The following is a 24,878-nucleotide window of genomic DNA, read 5'->3' as shown; positions in this document are numbered from 1 at the left end:
TTGAATACCATCCTTTTGGTTCAGATTGTTCTTATCAATTCATTTATACTGTGCTTCTGCTGTCAAACTTTGTTTGTGTGTGTGAAAACGTTTCTGAAGTATTTTGGCTCCTTCGAATTTGATCTTTCGTCCTATTTTCTAACACATATAACGCTTTCACCGACCTATTCTCAAGTTTTTTTTTTAGGTCAACCAAGGGTTTGAAAGCATTTTTGAAAGACTGCTTGTGTTCCTTTAAGCTTACATTCAATTGTCTTAAAGTTTCACCCGTATAAGCTATATTACAATCATAACAGTTGATCTCATTGACAATATTTTATTGTTCTTCCTTTTGGGAACCTATCCTTAACTTACACTCATCCCAATCTTATGGTGTCACATGCCCGAAAATACAGTTTTATATCTTGCTTGTGTCACGTGATTCGCATTTAACTGACTCATGTTATCCTATTTATTGAAACCAATATTCGAATATGATTGAGTTAGCACAATATAGATTTGATTGTTAAACGCTGTATATTTCTTGGATGATTTTGATTATTACCATGAAGAAGTCCAGACACGTTTCTTGGAAGAAATATTGAAATTATTTTAAATTTCAATCGTTGAGATTATTTCAAATATAATTTTCACATGTAATGACTTCACTTTACTCGACACCCAAATGCCCTGGTATGGCCGAGAGTGAGGAGAGTCAGCTATCCCTTTGTAAATGCTCTCAAATGACCACGCGTATATAGCCTCTGCCATGGAAGTCCTACTCACTGCCTTCTCATGACACCGGTGTTGTTTACGAAAGTGAGAGGACGAAAAGCGAATGTCCGGCACTTTAACCGGGTCGGTGCACACAGAAAGTCCACCTAGGGGAGTTGGAAAACCCTCATTCCAAACCAATGGTGCACATGGGCTCCAGTATCCTGAGGGAATAAATGGCGAACCAATCAATCGTTGATCACCGGCTTCCATGGGACTGCATCTCCTCACGATGCTCCACTGTCTTGTGGACTAGACCTTCAGGTCAAAGGCTCCGGGTGTGGTCCACTAAGAAAACCACTTGCTTCAGTTTGGGCACTCGTGCAGTATCTCAGCCCTCACACAAATGAAATGAGATTTGTGTGGCACATATGTATCTGGTGCTTCCTTGTACCAATATTTATGTGTTTAAATAAATAAATACTCGGTGCCCAATTTTTGTCAAACTATTCGTTCTAATATTTGATGAATATTCGTATAAATACCAAATGAGTTTAAACTTCATCTCATTGCAAAATCAATTGGCTATAAAGACTCAGTAGCTAAGTGGGTAAAACGATGGCGCTTAAGGTGAACGGTATTGGGTTGAAGTCCTAGCGTGAAAATTATCTCTGAGATCCAGGTACATCCATCTGAAGTGTCTTAAATAGAACAAAACATATGTCCTGGATTCCACTACTAGCCACTATCCATCTTTATTTACTTATTTTTTATTTAAACACATAAATATTGGTAGAAGGAAGCATCAGATACCTATGCGCCGCACAAATCTCATTTGATTTGTGTGAGCTAGGATACTGCCCAGGTGACCAAACTGAAGTAGGTGGTTTTCTTAGGGGGCCACACTCGGAGCCTTCGGCCTAAAGGTCTGGTCCACAAGGAAGTGGAGCATCGTAAGGAGATGCAGTCACATGGTAGCCGGTAACCAACAATAGGTCCATACGCCATTTGTTCCTCCAGGATACTGCAGCCCATGTTCACCATTGGTTTGGAATCAGGGTTTTCCAACTCCCCTAGGTGGACTTTCTGTGTGCACCAACCCGGTTAAAGTGCCGGACATTCGCTTTTCGTCCTCTCACTTTCGTAAACAACACCGGTGTCATGAGAAGGTAGTGAGTAGGACTTCCATGGCAGAGGCTATATACGCGTGGTCATTTGAGAGCATTTACAAAGGGATAGCTGACTCTCCTCACTCTCGGCCATACTAGGGCGTTCGGAGGCCTATCCATCTTTACTCATATAGCTTGTCACTCAAGGCAATATCGAGGCAGTCCGCACAGATTGCTCATATACCAACTAAAGACTAATCAATTACAATCCAAAGGTACAAATAAATAAGTAGTATTTATAAGAAATAAGTAGTATTAATATTATCATCATCATTGAATCATTACAATATTTATATGCATTTTCTTCTCTTCGGGAAATGATAATTCTTTTAAGCAATTTAAATAATAAAAAAAAGAATAAAATTAAAAGAAATTAGGAAGACTCTTTTTTTCATTTTTTTTTAAAAAAAAAGAAAAGAAAAAAGAAGAAAAAAATCAATAATCATCATTACCAACAAAAAAAAAGAACAAACACAAAAATATCAAAAGATTCTATTATTATTTACATTTCAGTATAAAGTAAACACAAAATAATAAAGAAAGTCAATAAAAGTCAATCATCCTTAATATGGATCCGACTATAATAAGTGAGCTTGGTTGTTTGTTTGTTTGTTTTTCCTCTATTCAATATGTAACATTGAATGGATCATAGAAACTGGAATGTATATAGTTAGTTAGATAGATAGATGGATATGATGTATGTATAAGATTGCACACATTATTCAGTAGTATTAGTAGTACTAGTAGTAGTAGTATATTGGTTTAATGAGTGCAAACACAATAAGAAATAAACAATACAATATACTGTAGATATTTTGAAGTATAAAAAGAAGAAAGAAACAAAATAAACGAATATGATTATTACTACTGATAAAACAATGTTAGTAGTATTGGTAGTAGTAGTAGTTGTAGTTGTAGTAATGATAATATTCATACTAATAATTAACAACGTATGAATTGAACTTTTGATATTCTTATTCTGTTTAAACAAAATTTCTTCTATTACTATCAGGATAATTGTTTTTCTTATGCAGGATTGTAATCATTAGTAAATCTGTAATAGGATAGAATGATAGGATATTTAACCAATAATATGTTTGAAGGCATATAAACTGTAGAGGTAAGTATTACTACTTTCGGTTGTGCATTTGATTCTTAAGTTTAAGGTTGTTGAAGTGCATCGCTGAGGAGCGCTCCTCCCCTATACTAGGACAAAACAGTTATTCTGTACTTGTACTTTATAAGTGAGGGTCTAATCAAGAGCAGTAACCGGTGGAGTTCAACCATGCCAAACATAGTTGCGGAATACTGTGAATTGATTGGAGTTAGACATTGACACCATTGGATACTGGCTCAGTAGCCTATAGGTTCAGTTTCCGTGGATGAAACTGAAGGTCGTGGCTACGCACTGGTGAGGAGTGCCTTACTATGATCAGGCAGTTATCTAGCTCTTTCAGGTTCCCAACAGTGGTCCGGCTAATATCATGATTTTAAATAAGAAAATATCTTGAACAGTTCGATGTTAGTGTCTTTGACTGTGGCACTTAGTGATATGGATTTTTATTTTACAAGGAACCAGCCTGATGGCTAGATCTAGAACTGCAGTCATCTAATGCTAGACACAGTATATTTGAGTTCTACTACACGACAATAAGCACCTACAACGCTCAACACATCATTGAACCTGACAGATAAAGTATATTACTTTTCATTCGTTATCCAACATTGTGCATTTTCAAAATTACTTTTTTACCAGTAAACCCGAAATTCTCAGATTCAGTGTTATGTTTGAAATCATTGGTAGGCACTGCTGAGGAGTTACAATATATCATGAAGTATTTTTTTGTTATTCTCGAATTGAATGAATTCAAAAGCATTAACCATCGAACTCTAAATCACTAGCTTAAAGGTGTTGGGCTCCTTGCGTTACTTGAGAGTCTCCGCCTCATTCTCGTTTAAGATCATCAATTATAGGGTACATTACGGAACAATATTAGCAGGACAATCATTTAAAAATCAGTCAGGAAAAATCAACTACATTGATTATATCCTCATTATTGACTAATTTCGAGAAGTACTTCTCGACGTTCTAGTGCAAGCGGGTTCCAACCATTTCAGATGTGCGACAGTCACTTACCAATACCATTGAATGATGGTTGAATTATATGTATGAATCGATTAAAGTTAAAAATGCAAATCATTAGATATCGGCTATGTGGTTTAAGAATTGAGTACTCACTGTGAGGTCCGTAGATCTTAGGTTAAATGCTGGACAAGGTCATGGATGAGAACTATTTATCGGTTTTATACTAATATATAACACCTGCCCTGTACTTCCTAGTTTACGATGGTTAGCTAACTCAGATTAGTCCATACTGTAAGATGTAAAAAATTCCAATAAACTCCATCTACCCTCTTCGTTAAAGATAAACGCTTGGTGACTTACCGTGACAAAAGCATAATACCAGTAAATCTATTCATCTTGTGTATAATCTATAATGAATGTTTCATCATCATCATCTAAATCATCTTCGTCGAAAAAACGTCTGGCATCAGATGTTAATGACAATGTTTCAACACTACTATTTTTGGAATGTGATAAATTTCTTGCCGATAAAGCACCTTTCACTCCAGTTGTTGTTGTTGTTGTCTTTGTTAATGATGATGATGGTAATGTTAATGATGTTGATGTCGATGTTGATGATGAGTAATTTGAAGGAATATCGACTGATTTAAATGATGATATTGACTTGTTATCACTATTATTATTATTGTTCGAAAAGATACTTGGTAATGCAAGAAAATATTCACTGCCAGCTTTTTTGATCGTTGGAGATTGTTGTTGTTCTTGGTGTATTGTGACAGTTGATAATCTACGTTTATTCTCCTTGAGTCGTGTATCCATTTCGTGAATACGAAAATGTAATCTTGATTCTAAGTGATAATTTTTATAACTTCTAAAAGTTTATTTCAAAAAAAATAAATAAGATGAAATGGAAAACATGAGTATCCCTGGGTGAGACTATAATTTATGGACGACTTATCCTGACCGTTGCTGCAACCTTGATGTGGTGGTCGGGTTTGCCTATCGTGATAAACCAATCGAGCTATACTGGCTGGAACAATCGTTCCTCAAGGTCCTACCATGCCAGACAGGTCGGTTGAAGAGCAGTAAGACTGAAAGCGGCAAACCCAAGGTCCGAAGGCGAAGTCGTACTTCTGACTGTACAGAGGTATGACAGCAGTTGGGTGTTTCCTTCAGACAACCAGCATAACAGCGATGCTGCCTTCCCACAAGGAGGGATGAGGTTAGAAAAGGTCGACTCTGAAAATGCACACCTCGTCTTATCCCACGGATTTTCGTCTCCTGCGATAAGGCCCTTTGAAAAACGGAGCTAAGACGTCAAAAATCCCCCATAAAAAGGGCGTACGTGACCGGCCCCAAGCAGTTTTCCCTTGGGTATTGTGGTCACGGTCCGAGGTCGTTAAGACCACCATTAAAACAATTTCCTTTTCAGGTCCCTCAAGAAATACCCTTCCACAGTGTGGGCAGCCGGGAAGTGATATTAGCCCTCATACCCGTAACTGCGCACAAGACCAAATTGGCCACATTCAAGTCCTTCCTGAGTGATGGACGACTTATGAGCGACGCTAAAGTGACTTTGAGAGTGTCCATCTACTTACTAAGACTAAATGAGAGTTATAAAACAGTTTGAACAATAAGGATTATGATTCACAGTTGATGGTTAAGGTTAGGAATTAGATTAAAAGTTTTCATCACGAACTGGTATCAGCTAAAATGCCAATACGCTCTTTAGCCCGATGGGTGAGTCAATTTAGCACGAAAATGGAAGACTCGTTATTCTAAATCTGGTACATTCATAACTTATCGCCTCACTATATCACTGTTGAACGTAAAATTAATTTGATATTCTTTAAGTAGTTTTATGGTATAAAATGAAATCATAAAGGTATTGCCTTCACTTTGAATAACCAACAGAAACAAGGTTTCAAATATGCATTTATTAGAACATTATATTCTATAGAGAAACGTTACATAAGCAAAGACGGATAGTGACTAGCAGTGGAATCCAGGACGTGCGTTTCGTCCTCTTTGGGACTCGTCAGCTGGATGTACCTGTATCTGAGAGTTGATGTTCAAGTACAATACACACTTACTTAATTATATTAATAAATTCATCGCCCCCATATGCCCTGGTACGGCCAAGAGTGAGGAGAGTCAGCTCTCCCTCTACAAATAACCACGCGTATACGAGCACTGACACAGAAGTCCTACTCACTGCCTTCTCGTGGCGGGAGTGCTGTTTACTAAAACTGGAGGACAGGAAGCGAATGCCTAGCACTTTAGTCGGGTCGGTGCGTATGGAAAATCCACGTAAGGGTGTTGGAAAATTACAATTGCAAACTAGTGCTGCACATGGGTTCCAGGATCCTGAGGGAACAAATATCGTATGAACCTACTGTTGGTCACCAGTTTTCATGGGACTGTGTCTCCTTACGTTTCTCCACCGCCTTGTGGATTAGACATTTAGGTCGAAGGCTCGGGGTGTGGCCTTATAAGAAAACCACCTGTTTAGGTTCGGACAACCGATCCATGAAATTGAGCCACACATCCACCAATGTCTTCAGATAAGCAGTGACCAGTGGATTTCAATCAGGTCTGTTGTGAGATGGTAACTCACTGAAAACATTGGTGGATTTGTCGCTCAATTTCGTGGATCGGTTTAAGTTGTATATTCGTATTTATAATTCTATAGTAAATATATGAATTTATAGAAAGATGTGCATCAAAATATAATTCAATCATTCTAAATATCAAATAAGATTACGTAATGATTAGGAATGGGAGGGGGGAGATGTTGGATACAAAAGATTATATTAACTCAGATCGTAGAATATAATGAAAAAAAAGATAAACTACTGAATTATTTAAAGGCATATAATAACTATTGAAATAAAAAATTCAGTGACCGAGTGGATAACGCGATGGCGTTTGAAGCGAAAGGTAGTGGGTTCGAGTCACAGAGTAAACATCAACTCTGAGATGTGTCAGGTACGTCCAGCTGACGAGTCCCATAGGGGATGAAACGCGCGTCAAACTGGATTCCACTGCTAGCCACTATCCATCTTTGCTTACAATGCTTATGAATTAAGGCTATTTCGAGGCAATACACACAGTATGCACATATGCCAATTAGAGAGAAACTGATTAGTCGCAGTCCTAAAACATCAATGGGAAGATTCAAACAAACAATACTAAAATGAATTTAAAAAATTCATAGTTTCATTATGAATAATAATAAACTTACAAAGCTTTTTCTAAATGTTTCACTGCTTCATCAATTTCTCCTTCTTCATATGATAAATGACATAATTCCATTTCACAATACGGTAATAGATAAGTATCCATTTTTAATTTTCGTTTACTTAAAAAAGTCAATAAATTTAATATATATATGTAAGTAGTATGTGATCAATTTGACAAGAAAAATGATGATTTTGAGACGGTGGAAAAGATTTTTAGTTCAGGTGGATGATTTTGATGAAGTTTTGTTTTATGAGATGGATGATTTGATCATGGAGCTTTCATCGTTCTTCTGAACGACATCATCAGCACAAACTTCAGGTGGAAATGAAGTGTTCGAATTTCTCCACATGTGGTTCACAGCATTTCCTGTACACCTCGATATTGATTGGTTCTTGTTCACCTTAAATATTTCATCGTTACAACCAAAAACAAAGAAGTCAACAAGGATAGATTTAAGGTCAACAAGAACCAATCAACATTGACGTGTACAGGACATGCTGTGAACTGCACGTAGAGAACTTCGAACACTTCATTTCCACCTGAAGTTTGTGCTGATGATGTCGTTCAGAAGGAGGATGAAAGCTCCACAACTAAACCACTCAACTCAGAGAACAAAACTTCATCAAAATTATTTCACAGTATTGATCTATACAATAATATAATGCTATATGATTCTATCTAATATAGGAAATACTTCTTCAGTGTATATTGGTTTATAATAATTGTTAAACTAATGTCAATGTATAAGAATTCATATCAAATTGAACACTATTGAAAGATCATTAACATATATTTGATGTTAGATAATTAAAGATGATCCAGAGAAAGCCGTTTAGACACGTGAAGATTTCATAATATTTTGATACTCACTATCAGAATATCTCTCAAAGTTGAAGTTAACTATTATTGTTCATGTAATTTGAACTATTGCCAAATTAAGCAAAGATGGACAGTGGCTAGCAGTACAATCCAGGACGCGCGTTTTGTCCTATTTGGTACTCGTCAGCTGGATGTACCCGCATCTCAGAGTTGATGTTCACTCTGTGACTCGAACCCAGTACCTTTCGCTTTAAAAACTCCATCGCATTATCTACTCAACTTATGAGTCCTGATAGCCACTTGCTTGTGCAGGTACATCCGGCTGACGAGTCCCAAATAGGACGGAATGCGCGTCCTGGATTCCACTGCTAGCCACAGTCCATTTTTGCTTATAATGCTTTTGAATTAAGGTTATATCGAGGCAATACGCAAATATGCTAATAAGTGACTAATCAATTGCAGTCCTTTAAATCAATGGGAAGATTTAAACAAACAATACCAAGTGTATCGCCAAATTGTTTCGCATTGACTTCTGATGAATACCAACTTGCGTAAAACCTAGATCCAAGAAGTTCTGATGATTACATCAACTATGTTATCATCATAATCTCAACTGATTTTAAGTAGTGACTATATTATTACATTATCAAACAATAGTGATTAGCACTAACAACTAAATAAACATGAAAGTATCATAGTTCAAGTCGTAAACCGACCGTGTTTAGACTACAGTTAAATACTTTGAAGTACTAGGTGTTATATCCTAGTGAAGAAGTAAGTAAGGATAACTTCCAGGACCTATTAATGAACGATTATTCTATATACATTCTTATTGTTTAACTATTGAGTAATTACAATGTGTATATCTGTATATTCATCTTATTATAAGCTTCATTTTGATCTATGAATTATTATCAAACGAATTACTATCCCTAAATTATACTCAGTTTATCGATTATTGTATGCCACGTTCACAGCCACATTTGACTTAATCTTGTACAAATATTATTTTCTATTTTATGGTGTGATGTGGTCTGTCTGTCTGATATATAAACCGAGTATACTTGAAATAAATGATTCGCATAGTAGAAGCTGTGATTGGTGTTCTGGATTCATTTGGAAGGGCTAGGAGGACAATGGACGAATAAGGACGCTAGACCGCTCATACTGGTCGAACGTCATTGATTTGTCACAGTGTTAAGATCGGAAAAGTCGTATTTTGATTGGCAGATAATTCACCTGATAAAAAGCCGGACATAACGAATTGGCATACGGTCTATTCTTTATGTTTCTTAAATTCATAACATTGGGTGGACATTTCTTTCAACTATGAGGCTCCTTAATAGTGTACATCATCGATCCATCATCCACGAATCCAATCCATAATATTAGTTATGCACATGTGTCACTTTCAGTTAAGCTTAGTTTTAATTATCAATTTGGTTTAAGAATAATGAAACCATAACTTACGATTGTATAATTTCAGTGAAACACATATATGCTTGAAATGTTTGACCACGACATCTAAGACAAACTCCTTTAAGCATTAAAGCTAAACAATAATCATCATAAAATGTTTCACTTGTATCTAAGGTAAAACAAAAAACAAACAAACAAACATGATAAAAAGAAGAAAACATGTAAAGTTGTGTATAAATCATTCAATCTATATGAACAAGATCACTTGTAATGTTGTTGAAGGATACAGCTGATGATTCACAAAAGCTGTTAGTCGGTTGTTGTAGTTTCATGTTAGTTGGCAAACATCGGTAAGGTTTCACAATGGATTGATCACTGTCCAGTGATCAATCTATTGTGATTACATCTCAGTCCTACAGGAGGTCGGTCGCGGCCCGAGTAGCTCAGTGGTTACGTCTCTGACAGTGAAGCTGAGTGATACGGGATGGAATCCGTCAGGGAGCACCAGTTCCCTCAAGATTATAGATACACCTTGCTGATGAGTGCCAATTAGCACGAAACCCTGGTCCATGGTTTCCTGTTGACCACCTTCAACCACCATCTAATCGGTAAGGTGTGCCATGTTGAGAATCAAGCATGCTTCGTCGAGCCTCATCATCTTCTATGTTAGTTTACATTAATTGAGATTGCTAATAATGTTCTTTAGGACTCAAATACTTATAGCTGGTTAGTGACTGAATACCAACTGGTGTCATGATTGTCTAGTCTTTACTTTTAAAGGAATTCAATCAGTTAAGCTGTAATTTGATCACTAGTCATAACGACAGCTTGCTATTTAGCTCCAGCTAGCACGAAATGTAGGTTCAAGCGTTCCTGTTAAGTAACTCTGATCAATAAACACAAAAACATAATACATGTTAAGTCGATTCAATCAAACTGAACGCTTATTAATATTCAATGATCAACCAATAACCTGATCTCATCTCTTAAACGCCTGGAGATTAGTCTCTTAATGGCACATGGCACACACTGCAATACAATCACAGCACGAAAAAATGAAGAAAAACACCTGAAAACCATTCTTCAAAAGAACGGCTATCCAATCAATTTCATCAAAAAATACCAGTCGCACACACCATCAGAAACGAAATCAAGTATAAAAATCAACAAAAGGATCACCCTACCATACATAAAGGGCATATAGGAAACGACAACAAGGCTGCTGAAAACCTTCGGAATAGGCGTAGCCCACAAACCAACAAAGTCCCTCCACTCAATCTCATGCAAACCAAAAGATGAAATAGCAAAAGAGGACAAAACAAACATCATCTACAAGATAAATTGTACCAACTGCAATAAACACTATATTGGACAAAGCGGACGCCCCCTTCATCTTCGCCTACATGAACACCAATTAGCAGTCAAACGTCACGACATTTCTTCACTCATATCAATACACGTGGACAACTACGGACATACATTCGACTGAGAAAATGTGCAGATTTTGGACAGAGGCAATTCCAAAAATACCAGAGAATTTTTAGAAGCTTGGCACTCAGGTCAATCAGCAATAAACAAACATATTGAAATCAATCCAATCTATCAACCAATCAAGAAAATTATTCAGGAACTTAGGAACAAAAATCAAACCAATAGGAGATACAACCAAAACAAAGAAATAAGGTCAATAAGAACCAATCAACATCGAGGTGCAGAGGACAAGCTGTGAATCACATGTGGGGAAATTCAAACACTTCACTTCTACCCGAAGTTTGTGCTGATGATGTCGTTCAGAAGGAGGATGAAAGCTCCACGACCAAACCATTCAACTCAGAGAACAAACCAACATAAAAACATGTGAATCCTGTGTGGACTGTCTCAATATTGCCTTAAGTCACAATCTTTATGAGTAAAGATAGATAGTGGCTAGTAGTGCAATCCAGGATGTACACTACTTCGTCCTATTTGGAACTCATCAGTTGAATCCACCTTGTGCAATGTGATTATAAAAAGAGAAAAACCTCATAATATGGAATAGATCTTACCTCTATTCTGAAATAATTCATTAATTTTATTTTCACATATCATAATAAATGCTGTTATAGCATCTGGTTGTGATTGAATCATTTTAAATCCATTCCAAATGAATATAAGTTCCTGTGTTCAATACAAAAAAAAGATGAATGATATGCCCATTATTTTTTATTATAAAATATTTTGTTACTTAAATGAAAGAATAAGTAGTATAATTGTGTTTGGAAAATATTTGTGAACAATATATTATAATCGAAGGGGTTTGGTGGGGATTTTAGTAATTTTTATAGAGTCGAGATCATGATTCAACTAAAGCTAGACTACCATGGAATGCCGGCTTAGTGGTCTATCGGTTAAGTGCTCTGTCATGAGACTGATAGGTCCTGGGTTCGAATCTCGCGAGGTGGGATCGTGGATGTACACTGCTGGGGAGTCCCATAATAGGACGAAATGGTTATCACAATCGAGTTGAAAATAGGTTTATGCAATGTTATAACTTGTAGCCTTGTGCCCTGATAATATATCATGTAATGTTACTGCTACTTGAAGGACTATGATTTATCGACTGGACCAATAATGTATAAAACTCATACGAGCAATCTAGAGTCCTTATCGGTCCTTGTTTCTCACCTAGCCCTGCCTGTTAAGTCAATAACAGCCTCTACGATATGAATCATGTATTTCAGACATACTGGGCTTATATACAAACCAAATGGACCACAGTGTACCACAAAATCGAAAATAACGTTTGTACAAGATCTGTCCCAAATTGGTTGTGAATGTGGAAGACAGTTATTAATAGATTGGAGGATAACTCGAGAATGGTAAATCATATAATAACAGTCTATAGATCAAAATAAAGCTTACAATGAGAGAAATATGAATATGAATAGTTTAGTTACTTAGCAACTATACAATAGTCCATAAATAGTCCTCAAATGTTACTATTCTCATCAAGATATATCATCCAAGTATAATCATTATATTTTTGGGCTTTGATTCATGACTAATGTTCACAAATAATACATTTTATCTAACTAATTCAGTATGATATAAATTCTATAATGATAATAGAATCACTGGTTAATTCTTGAAAAATGAATCGTAGATAGTTTCTAACCACGTGACAAGTTCCATCTTACAAAAGTGTGAAAATGGTATCATAAGTGTATAGTATGTCATATCTTAAAGTATCTTAAAATTGGATTCTTTTCAACTCCTAATCCACTACATAACAAGTGCGTGAATGTTAGTTAGATCACGTTTAGAGAACTACATATATGTGAGATTGAATGAAATATTGTGGTGTGATCTACTTATATCCATATAAGTAGTATATGGTGATGTTCAGATATAGAATGTATTTTGGCAGAAGATCGATAAAGAAAGAACACAAATGAAGCGCAACCGTTACGAAAATGCATGAACAATGAAATCAGAGAAGATGGATTGATATTTACAAAAGGAACAGTTAAGATTGAGACTATTGTTTGATAGTGTGCAAATTAACTGTTTATTACTGTACGGTTATCAGAATTTAGTGAGATAGTTTGTAATTAATGCTTAAATACATTCGATTGTCCCCAGTTAGTGTTCCGTTCACTACAATATGACTATTGAGTAAATTCATTTGAGTCATAATGTTGAAGTAACGATAAGACTTTCAACTTAAACTATGCACAGTATGAAGAGCTTAGTAGCTTATTTATTTATTTTATTTATTTAAACACAAACATATTGGTACAAAGGGGCACCACATACATATGCTCCACACAAAACAATGAGAATAGGAAAAGGAAGGGGGAAGATGCGTATATACCAGAAGACTCTTTCAACTAAGAAAGTTAGAACTACTCTTTATGAAGAAAGTAAAAGAAGGTTACATCGGTCTCGCCATTGGCTTCTATTCTGATCCATATCTGATAACGTCTCTAGCCACTGTGTTGCACCATCGGAAAAATTTTTCTAGTTTCATTATTGGTCATACTATTAGTATCCTAGTTCTAAGTGAACTGTATTATAAAAATACAGGGAAATATTGATTCCCAAAATGTTTCTATGGTTTACTTCAGTCCAGTAAGCTATACAAGTCAAGTTTACAGACCAACTAACAAATCTTTCTATTTAGACCATGAATTAATCAATGTTAGGTCACTACCTGGTTGGGATCCGCGAGATGATAGCAATCGATAGTTAGAGACCTTGAATGACATGGCTCAAAATCGTTTACAATGGTGAAGGTGCATCCACTCTTTGTATTCTCCCAAATTCTAATATGAATTCTTCATGTCCCTTACTCTTTCCAAGTTTATTTCACTGGATTATACTCCGTGAATAACATCTTCAAACCCTAAACTTTCGGATTACTGCTTATACTCTTACTACTTCTACCACTATAGGATTTGACTCGACAACTTCATCTCTGTGCTAATGTGGTATGGCAACTCGAACTGATGTCCGTACGTGCGTACGGAGTTCTACGTTGTGACTGACTGACGGACTAACTGAGGTCACGAGTGAAAATCTTTAAACAGTGAATGGCCATGTTGTCCTAGTATGTGACTCCTCAGCAAAGTATATCCATGATTTTCTATATGAACCAGAAATATATCACTAAGTTCAGGTCGTCACAATGACTGTTCAGGTAAGATATAATAGAATGCATTATATTATTACTTATAATAATGATTAGATTAGAAATTCATGTATAAACTTACTAAAGCTGGAAGAGTTAATCTTTTATTCTGTGCAAAATATCGTGAAGATTTTCTTAAAGCAATTTTCTCAATTGGTAATGATCGACCACCGAAACGTTTTACCATATTCGGTATATCTCTATATAAAAAAAAGTATATTTATAGTGTTATGAAGAATATCATGGCAAGTAAAACACTGAAGAGTAGGTGTTTAAGAACATAAATCTTATTATTTTATTTAAACATATAAATAATAAAACAAGGAGATATCAAGTGTGGGTACCCAAACCGAATCAGGTGTTTTTCTTAAAGAGACACAATTAAAGCCTTCGACCTGAATGTCTAATCCATAAGGCAGTGGAACAATGTAAGGAGATGTAGTCCGATGGTAGCCGATGACCAATAGTAGATTCATGTGACATTGGTTTCCTTAGGATCCTGGAACCTATGTGCAGCATTAGTTTGGAATTAGGATTTTCCAACTCCCCTAGATGGATTCTCCTCGTCGACCAACCTGATTAAAGCGCCGGACATTTGCTTCTCATCCTCTCGATTTCGTACAGAACACCTGTGCCTCGAGAATTCAGTGAGTAGGACTTCTGTGTCAATGTTCGTGTACGCGTGGTCATGTGAGAGCATTTGGAGAGGGAAAGTTGACTCTCCTCACTCTCGACCTTACCAGGGAATTTCAGAGCCAGTATAAATCACTAGCTACTGTAGTGGCATAATTAAAAATAAGGAGTACTTTATCGATATTTTATTTCTCAATAGTTCAGATTTACATATTTTTCAGTAATACTCATACTTTTAAAGAGATGACTTCAAAATTCAGTGCTATTCTTCAATTCATTAGTGATAATGCTTGCAGATCAATTATACCAGGACTTCTTTAATAATGATGCATAATGTAAACTATTCTAGATTAATTTAATCTCTAAATATGTTTTCATGAATGTTCTTTATTCGGTAATTGGTGAGACTATAATTCATGGATGACCTTTGAGTGACATTCAACTGACGTTGAAAGTGTTTAACTAATAACTAGAAGAGTTGTTCATATCAAGTATAGAACGTAAAGGTACATTATTCTTATGAACTTTTGGGAGTCCATATAGTCTCGGTATAACGGAACCCGATAGTTTGAGATGTTCAACAAGATCACAATTGATAATGAACTCATCTTTCATCTTCCTTAGGATTTTAATTAACATCTGTTCGGTTTTATTCAGTTGTGTCATTTTGGACGATTTCATTATCAATTGTGATCTTGTTGAACATCTCAAACTATCGGGTTCCGTTATATCTAGACTATATGGAATCCCAAAAGTTCATAAGAATAATGTCCCTTTACGTTCTATACTTAATATGAACAACTCTCTATATCACTCTATTGCTAAATGGTTAGTTGACATTTTACAACCTGTTAATAACTAGAACTAAAGATGGGTTATAGACTTGTTTGAGGAATTAGGATTATGATTTACAGTTGATAAATAAGGTTAGGAATTACATTTACAGTTTTGTTTTTCATCACGAACTGACATGAGCTTTAATGGCAAAAGTCTATTTAGTCAAATGGATGAATGAATTTCGCGCCAAAATTAAGGATCTGTTATCCTAACTTTGATTGGTTGATCTATAAATTATAGTCTCGCCAAACTATGATGTAAGGACTATCATGAATGGTTCTTATTCTTTGTAAGGAACCGCTTATTCAAACCGTTTATTTATTTAAACACATACATATTGGTACAAAGGGACACCAGATACATATGCGCCACACAAAACAATGAGAATGGGAAGAGAAAGGGGGAAGATGCGTATATATAAAGGAAAAAAGGATGAAAAAAAGAATAGTAATGATGGAGGGAACTGAAATGTTCAACCAGAAGACTCTTTCAGTTAAGAAAGTTATAACCACTCATTATGAAGAAAGTAAAAGAAGGTTACAGCAGGATCGCCATTGGCTTCTATTCTGATCCATATCTGATAACGTCTCTAGCCACTGTGTTGCACCATCTCTTGGATGGATCCCAGCCAGGGAGTCGTGAAGGACCAACAGAAGCCAGCCCTTTATTCAAACCGTTTCTATGTCTAAATCCATAATTTGATTCATTTCAACACTTTTCATGATGATATTTTCACCTTAACTCAAAAAGTGAGTTTAGGTACATTAATCTTTAGAATTTACTTTATTCTGAATGAATCATCAATAATGGTATAAATTGTTTACATTATACATAGTCATTCATTGTTTATTCCTTATGTCAATGAAGATACTGTAGTTTTATTAGTAATGAAGTAATTGAAGATAGTTTTTTCTAGAATACCATGATCAGCATAAGTGTGATGTCTGCTACGCCTCCAAATGCCCTGGTACTGTCGAGAGTGACGAGAGTCCGCTCTCCCTCTCCAAATGCTCTCACATGGCCACGCGTATATAGCCTCTGTCAGGGAAGTCCTACTCACTGCCTTCTCTCAACAGGGGGTGTCGTTTACGAAATTGAGAGGAAGAAAAGCGAATGTCCGACGCTTTAACCGGCCCGGTGGATACGGAAAGCCATCTAGAGGAATTAGAAAACCCTGATTCCAAACCAATGGTACACATGGTCTCCAGTATTCTGATGGAACGAATGGCGTATGAATCAATCATTGATCACCGGCTACCATGAAAGTGCATCTCCTTACGATGCTCAACTGCCTTGTGGATCAGATCTGTAGGTCAAAGGATCCGGGTGTGGTCCCCTAAGCAAACCACTTGCTTCAGTTTGGGCACCTGGGCAGTATCATGGCCCTCACACAAATCAAATGAGATTTCTGCGGCATATATATATCTGGTGCCCCTTTAACTAATATTTATGTGTTTAAATAAATAAATATGTGTTACTGAAGTCGACAGATATAAGTAGTATGTATCATCAATACATGAATACATGGTGGCAGAAGATTAAGAAGATTGAGTGAAAGATGACAAGACAGAGAATGATTGTTATGGAAGCGAAGAAATAGTGAAGTCCCAGACGATTGATAGATATTTTGCAAATGAAGTATTTACTGTATGGTTCTCAGACTTTACTACGATACTCTATTATTGTGAGTTTGAATACCATTGGTTGTACCTACTTGTGTTCTCATTTGCCACATAAGAACGTTTATAGCATCAGACATTAGTTTTGACTACTATTCATCTATTCATAGTTGACAAAATGAAGTGTAGTTTATAAATTTTGCTAATTATATATTTGTATGGTTAATAATTCACTTAAATTAATAGGCCGAATTCAAGTTGTTCTAATCATTCAGTACTCTTTGTGGTGTGAGTTACTTATATCCGCATAAGTAGTATATGATGAGGGTCAGGCATAGAATGTATTTTGGCAGAAGATCGATAAGGAAAAAAACAAGAACGAAGCGTAATCGGTATGAAAATGCATGAAGAATGAAATCAGAGAAGATGGACTGATATTTACAGAAGGAATGGTCAAGATTAAGATATTCTATTGTACCCACTCGTGTTCTTATTCACTACACTCTTCTTTACGAAATACCAGCCTCAATATATTAGTAAACTAAAATCCAAATGAGTAAAATCGTAATTAGGAGATTAAGCTATCATATAATGGGGTCATAGAGTTAATCATACACAACAAATTGTTATCTAATCTCCTTAACATTTAATTTTCTTTGAAACTTTAAGTTTTAATTAAACATCCAGCCGGAGATTCACTTGATATAGTCTTAGTTTATAAGCATTCTAAGAGACTGATCGCTTGCTGTCCTAAACCTGTATGGGAAGATTCAAGTGAACAATACCAAGTGAATTTAAACTTCATCTTAATGCACAAGCAATTGACTATCAAAACTCAGTACGTAACTTGATAACGAGACAGTGCTTGAAGTGAAAGGTACTCGATTAGAGTTCCAGAATGAACATCAACACTTAAATGTAGGTACATCCAGCTGACGAATCCTAAATCGGACGAAATGGTGCGCAATCTGGATTCCACTTCTAGCCACTGTTCATCTTTATCAAATTGAAAAGCTTATAGATTCTTCCATAAGATGTGTTTAACTAAAGAACCTATTTAATATCAATAACTTACGTTAATAATTGATCAACTACTTCTTGTGGTTTTTCAATTATACCATCATGATTTTTTATATCAAATGCAGTACGATCTTCTATACTTTGTAAAAGGAAAGCTGCTTTCATATATCGATAAGATGCTTGACTCCATCGACTTTCTAATGATAATTTCTCTGTATATAAAATTGCTTTTTGCCAATCTGCTTGTAATCTGTAAATATGAAAAAAACATTACTTAGTATGAATAAACGTTAAGAGTAAATGATTAAAATCAAAGTTTATATAGTTCAAATCATGAGTCAATTGAAGCTAAACCACCAGGAAAAACCTGGAAGCACTGCTTGACGGCCGTTTCGTCCTATTGTGGGACTCCTCAACAGTGCGCATCCACGATCCCGCCTCAAGAGATTCGAACTCAGGACCTATCAGTCTCGCGCGCGAGCGCTTAATCACTAGACCACTGAGTCGGCCGGCATCCGACGGTGTTAATGTCTACCTTCAACCAATCCAGGAAACTGGGCAACCTTGGGTTCGAATTTCGAGGGGCGGCACCGTGGATGAACACTGCCGAGGAGTCACACAATAGGACGAAACAGCCGTCCAGTGGTTCCAGGTTTTCCATGATGGTCTTGCTTCAATCGACTCATGATTTCAACTATATAAAATTACTAAAATCTTCACAAAACCGCCTTCTAATAAAACCAAATTGTTCTGCTTTCAACAATTTGAATAATCAGTTTTTTTTCTTTTCAAGCATTTCAACATTACAAATCAATAATTTAGAAAATCTAAATTAACTTAGGGGTGATTTCTGTCAACTGAAATTAGTCATTGAAGTGTGTCTTCTATTTTCCCGAATGCCGACTAAACTTTCCATAAAATTCTAAGGGAAAGATAATCATGTCATTGATTACTACTCATTAACCAGTCAATATTTACTTGGTTTTTATCATTTCAGTTCTTTATATAGTAAAATATTTGTTGTCATGGCAATTACAAGTATGTTTTCAATACAAAGTAAGTGTCATGACAACTATTTACACCACATACTCGCTTTAATCCGATATCTTTACATTGATCTACCTCCCACTAATCCTTTTACAAATTACTTCGAATATATAGGAATCAACTTGAAATGTCTGTACTACACATTAAATCGATCAGTTTTATAACCTTATCGATTTTAATGTTGTTCATCACAAAACATTCAATAATACAAAGGTTATCCAATTTCGGAAACATATTTCAAAGAACGTGGATATTAATAAGAATGTCATTATCATTATTACAATATCATGTATGTCACTGAATGTTTTATTCATTCATGATCTTTTATTAGTTATGATTACATCTTGAAATCCTGTTGATGATCTTCAAAACACTTAACATTAACTGGCCGAATACTATCAGCAACAGCCTACTGTGAGAGAGGACAAACCAGCTTCCAGCTAAAGAGCAAATAAGGAAAAGATGTTGGAATTGGATCGGACATACATTAAGGAAATCATCAAACTGCATCACGAGGCAAGCCTTAACATGGGATCCGGAAGGAAAGCGGAAAAGAGGCATGCCAAAGAACACATTACGCCGGGAAATAGAAGCAGATATGAAAAGGATGAATGTTAACTGGAAAGAACTGGAAAGGATTGCCCAGGACAGGGTTGAATGGAGAATACTGATGGGTGGCCTATACTCCTCAACGAGAGGTAACAGGCGTTAGTAAGTAAGTAGTATTGATAATCTTTCGTATTACTTATCAGATCAAGTCTATTCAATCGATGAAGTAATTTTTAATTATTGAGTATTGTATAGTCAACTATCCCCATTAAATTAATTTATTCTTGATTAAAAAGTGTATTATTCTACTATTCACTACTATACAATCTTATCAACTTATCAGTTAGTTACACCTGTTACCCGTCGCGGAGGAGCATAGGCCTCCCACCAGCATTCTCAATCCAACTCTGTTCTGGGCAATCCTTTCCAGTTCTTTACAGTTGTTTTTCATCCTTTTCGTATCAGTTAGTAGTTAATTAACTTCACATATTTATTATACTCAATTGATGATATTCTAAGTTTATAACAAAGTGTACTACAATGATTTCTTAAAACTATTGTAGATGCAATGATTATAATTATCAAGTAGATCCAGAACATTTGTATTACTCTACTTGTGGTGTGGTCTACTTATATCCATATAAGTAGTACATGGTGATGGTTGGACATAGAATGTATTTTGGCAGAAGACCAATAAGGAAAGGACAGAAATGAAGCGCAATCGGTACGAAAACGCATGAATAATGAAATCAGAGAAGACTGACTGATATTCGCTGAAGGAACAGTCGAGATTCAGACAATTGATGGTTATTTTGCCAATTGACTGTTTACTACTGTACGGTTATCAGAATTTAATAAGATATTCTGTAATTTGTGTCTAAACACATTCGATTGTCCCCACCTGTGTTTTGTTCACTACTTACTGAACCACTCTATCTTACTTACTTACTCACTTACTTACGCCTGTTACCCCTCGTCTAGAAGCATAGGCCGCTCACCAGCATTCTCCATTCAACTCTGTCCTGAGCATTCCTTTCCAGTTCTTTCCAGTTAACATTCATCCTTTTCATATCTGCTTCTATTTCCCGGCGTAATGTGTTATTTGGCCTTCCTCTCTCCCGCTTCCCTTCACCATTCCAAGTTAGGGCTTGTCTTGTAATGCACAATGGTGATTTCCTCAATGTATGTCCGATCCATTTCCAACGTCTTTTCCTAATTTTCTCTTCAGATGGAAGCTGGTTTATCCTCTGCCATAAAATGCTGTTGCTGATAGTATCCAGCGATTGAATGTTGAGTATTTTGCGTAGACGACTGTTTATAAATATTTGTACCTTCCTGATGATGGTCGTAGTAGTTCTCCACGTTTCAGCTCCATACAGTAGGACTGTCTTGACGTTCGTATTGAAGATTCTCAGTTTGAAATTATTTTACAGAGAGTTGTTTTGAGTTCCATATGTTCTTCAATTGTAGAAATGCTGCCCTTGCTTTGCGAATCCTCGTTTTTACATCTGCATCCGATCTTCCTTGTTTATCAACTATGCTTCCCAGGTATGTGAATGTTTCCACCTCTTCCAGAGTTTCGCCATCAAGAGTGATTAAGTTGGTGTTCTCCGTGTTGCATTTGAGAATCTTGCTTTTTCCTTTATGAATGTGGAGGCCTATCGATGAGGAGGCTGCTGCTATATTTGCTGTCTTCATCTGTATTTGTTCGTGTGTATGAGAGAGGAGGGCTAGGTCATCTGCGAAGTCCAAATCATATAATTGATTCTGAGAAGTCCACTGTAATGCGTATTTCTCCTCAGATGTCGAAGTCTTCATAATCTAGTCAATCACCAGAAGGAAGAGGAATGGGGAGAGTAGACAGCCTTGTCTGACTCCGGTCCACTCTATCTTAGATGCAAGTATATTTAAAATTGATACATTCTAACAAATATTGATCGAAATTTAGGCCTCAATATTAAAAAAATTACTCAATAAACTTACGCATAACACCATATTAATTCCCAATAACAAAGATGATGATAATGTATCCAATCTGATTGTGAATTTATTGAACGTTGAAATAATATAATAGCCTTTGGAATAAATGTTTAAAAATCAATGAAATATTGATTAAGTTCTAATCTGTATATTGTAACATTTACTTTTGACAAATTGTGGCGAGAAGATCTAGACTACAACTTACTGAAGACAATTGGTGAATGGTTGCTCAAACTTCGTGGATTGGTTGAAGTTAGACATTAACACCGTTAGTCTAATGGTTAGGCGCTCTCGCGCGAGACTGATAGGTCTTGAGTTGGAATCTCGCGAATGCGGGATCGTGGATGCGCACTGCCAATGAGGAGTCCTATAATAGGACGAAACGATCGTTCAGTGCTTCCAGGTTTTCCATAGTGGTCTACCTTCAAGTGACTCATGATTTCAACTATGAAAAATATCTAGAATATTTTTTGAAAACAGCCTAACCGGATCCTAACAACACTGGGAAACATTTTATCTTGTCAGTATTGAATAGAACATTCTCAGAAATATTTAGAAACTGAATAATCACATGTCAAATTGTTGACTGGATGATTATCTATCCTGCTAATATGTTAAGTAGGATTCCAGAGGCTTCCGGAAGCCCAATGTCATCTGAAATACTCTTTACGCCCTTTTTTTCTCGTGCTCAAGTTGTCGTGTAAATTTCGCATGAGGTTATTAGAACAGCCTAAGAAATCGATTCATGCAGTCAGTTAGAAGATTTATCAATTTCTGTACCATTTTAAGGTCGTGTGAAATGATTCGAAAAATAATGTAAGCTAATACTGATTAATAACATTGGTAATGGTAAACTAGAGTAGTGATAAATTTTGGATTTTATAGTTGAAATCATTAGTCGATTGAAGCTAGAACACCATGGAAAACATGGAAGCATTGGACGGTCGTTTCGTCCTATTGTGGAACTCCTCAGCAGTGCGCATCGATGATCCCGCCTCACGAGATTCGAATCTAGGATCTATCAGACTCGCACGCGAGCGCTTAACCTCTAGAACCCTGCTGATAAAATTTGGATTGTAATATATCATTATTCGTACAATCAACATATATTGTTAAGCAGTTCTTCATATGAAGTTATACAAACGTATAACATTTACTATAGCGTATTATTTCTCGTAACTTGATCAATAGCATCTGATCAGCAGTAGGAAGGACACAATATACTTGACATGTGAAATATGCCTAACCTAAATTCCTTCTTCTATTTGACTTATTCTATTATTCTGTAAAGTGAATTAAATGAACAGTTATAATATGAGGATTAGCAAGTGATATGCTTGATGCTAATTACGATTTCCTCGGTAAACGAACGAAGGTCAACGACACAGTGACAAGATAGGCTATTCTAATCCGTTGTCCAGTAACTTGCTAACTAGAGTGAGAAGTCCAAAACGAGAGTGGGAAAAATATATACCGTAAGCAGAAATAAGCACAAGTAATCACAATAAGAAGAAATCAAACGTATATGTACAACATAAGATTGCCCTTGGGAAGCGTTACAAAATAGCATACTAAAAGATACAACGGACGAATAGAGTTTAAGATTTTCCCAAGTGGGAAATATGCCTTGAAGGTGAAAGGAGCACTTTTGGCGCGAAAACAAGGAAATTCAAATTTTCAAAATAAAATTACAAAAATAAGTCATTTGTCAAGTAAGTTCTGGGGATTTAACACCCCCAACAACAAGATCTATATTTCATTAATATTACCATAGGATCATATTTGAAGTTAGATTGATAGGTCATAAATGGGTAACTATTGTGTAACTAAAGGTTCAAAGCTTATATCTATCCTAATTTTATCCAATGAGAAGATTAAGATAGATTTTTTTGAAAAGAAAATGTATGAAATCGTATCCAATTTCTAACGATAATATTCAAAATACATATCACTGTTATATCCTAGAGAAGGCATGCGTACGGGTAACTTCCGGGACCTATGAATGGACGATTATCCTATATATACTCTTATTGTATAACTATTCAGTAATTAGCAGAAGCTACAATTGGTATCATTTAACTCAATTGGAAGGGCTAGGCGTACAAAGGACCAATAAAGATACTAGACTGCTCATACCAGTTGAACATTATTGATTTGGCACAGTGTTGAGTTTAGACACGTCATATTCCGATTGATGGATAAATCACGTGATTAAACGCCGGACATAAAATCAATCAAAACGATGAAAAAAATATATTGATTCACCTTCTGTAAATTTCCAGATATTTCTTCTAAACGACCAGCTAATAATAAGAATATAGCACTATTTGGATATATAATAGACCAATAATCTAATAATTCACGAGCTTCTTTCATATGCTCTGGTTGTTCAGAAGCTTTTGCAAAAGAAAAACAAACGAATAATTGGATAAACATTCAATTTTAATATGATGTAAACCATCATTCTTTGAATTCCAAGACAAAATTAATAGATGATGTAGAGTTCAAACCACGTCTGTTGTGATATAGGAACTCACTGAAGACAATTGGTGAACGGTTGCTCAACTTCGTGGATTAGTTGAAGTTAGACATTAACACCATTGGATGCCGGCCGGCTCAGTGGTCTATGGGTTAAGTGCTCCAGCGCGAGAGTGGTAGGTCCTGGGTTTGAATCTCGCGAGTGCGGGATCGTGGATGCGCACTGCCAATGAGGAGTCCCATTATAGGACGAAACTGCCATCCAATGCTTCCAGGTTTTCCATGGTGGTCTAGCTTCAATTGACTCACGCTTTCAACTATGAAGATGAAGTAAACGCATAACTAACAAAGTTTTTTCTTATTCATCAGTCTTCATGACTCTCTTATACTAATACTAACAACAAAAATGATAAAAGCTTATTCACTAATGACTAAGTCTACAAAGTATATTTCATCATCATCCTAATATGTAGTCCCAATCTGTAGAGTTTAATCACATATAAATGGAATTAGAAAGATAAACTATAAGATAATAATTCTATATAGTTGAAATTATGAGTCGATTGAAGCTAGAACACCATGAAAAACATGGAAGCACTGGACGGTCGTTTCGTTCT

At 35.9% G+C, this 24,878-nt stretch overlaps 1 protein-coding gene across 1 annotated transcript in view; it reads right to left on the bottom strand.

Annotated features, from left to right (window-relative positions):
- Positions 1 to 2,266: 2,266 nt before the first annotated feature.
- Positions 2,267 to 24,878, bottom strand: part of Smp_133370 (hypothetical protein) — a gene marked incomplete at its 5' end in the record, with an annotated part of 49,814 nt that continues 27,202 nt past the window's right edge. Inside the window, 9 exons of the mRNA XM_018790501.1 lie at positions 2,267 to 2,916; positions 4,309 to 4,444; positions 4,613 to 4,819; positions 7,193 to 7,309; positions 9,481 to 9,598; positions 11,475 to 11,586; positions 14,181 to 14,298; positions 18,263 to 18,457; positions 21,787 to 21,878. Of these exons, the coding sequence (XP_018646231.1) occupies positions 4,336 to 4,444; positions 4,613 to 4,819; positions 7,193 to 7,309; positions 9,481 to 9,598; positions 11,475 to 11,586; positions 14,181 to 14,298; positions 18,263 to 18,457; positions 21,787 to 21,878 (1,068 nt within the window). The 3' untranslated portion in view covers positions 2,267 to 2,916; positions 4,309 to 4,335. The remainder of the gene's footprint in view (positions 2,917 to 4,308; positions 4,445 to 4,612; positions 4,820 to 7,192; positions 7,310 to 9,480; positions 9,599 to 11,474; positions 11,587 to 14,180; positions 14,299 to 18,262; positions 18,458 to 21,786; positions 21,879 to 24,878) is intronic.

Source organism: Schistosoma mansoni (genome assembly GCF_000237925.1).
Source record: "Schistosoma mansoni, WGS project CABG00000000 data, supercontig 0080, strain Puerto Rico, whole genome shotgun sequence".
Classification (NCBI taxonomy): Eukaryota; Metazoa; Platyhelminthes; class Trematoda; order Strigeidida; family Schistosomatidae; genus Schistosoma; species Schistosoma mansoni.
The sequence above is the reverse complement of the archived record's forward strand: the minus strand, read 5'-3'. Positions and strand labels throughout refer to the sequence as shown.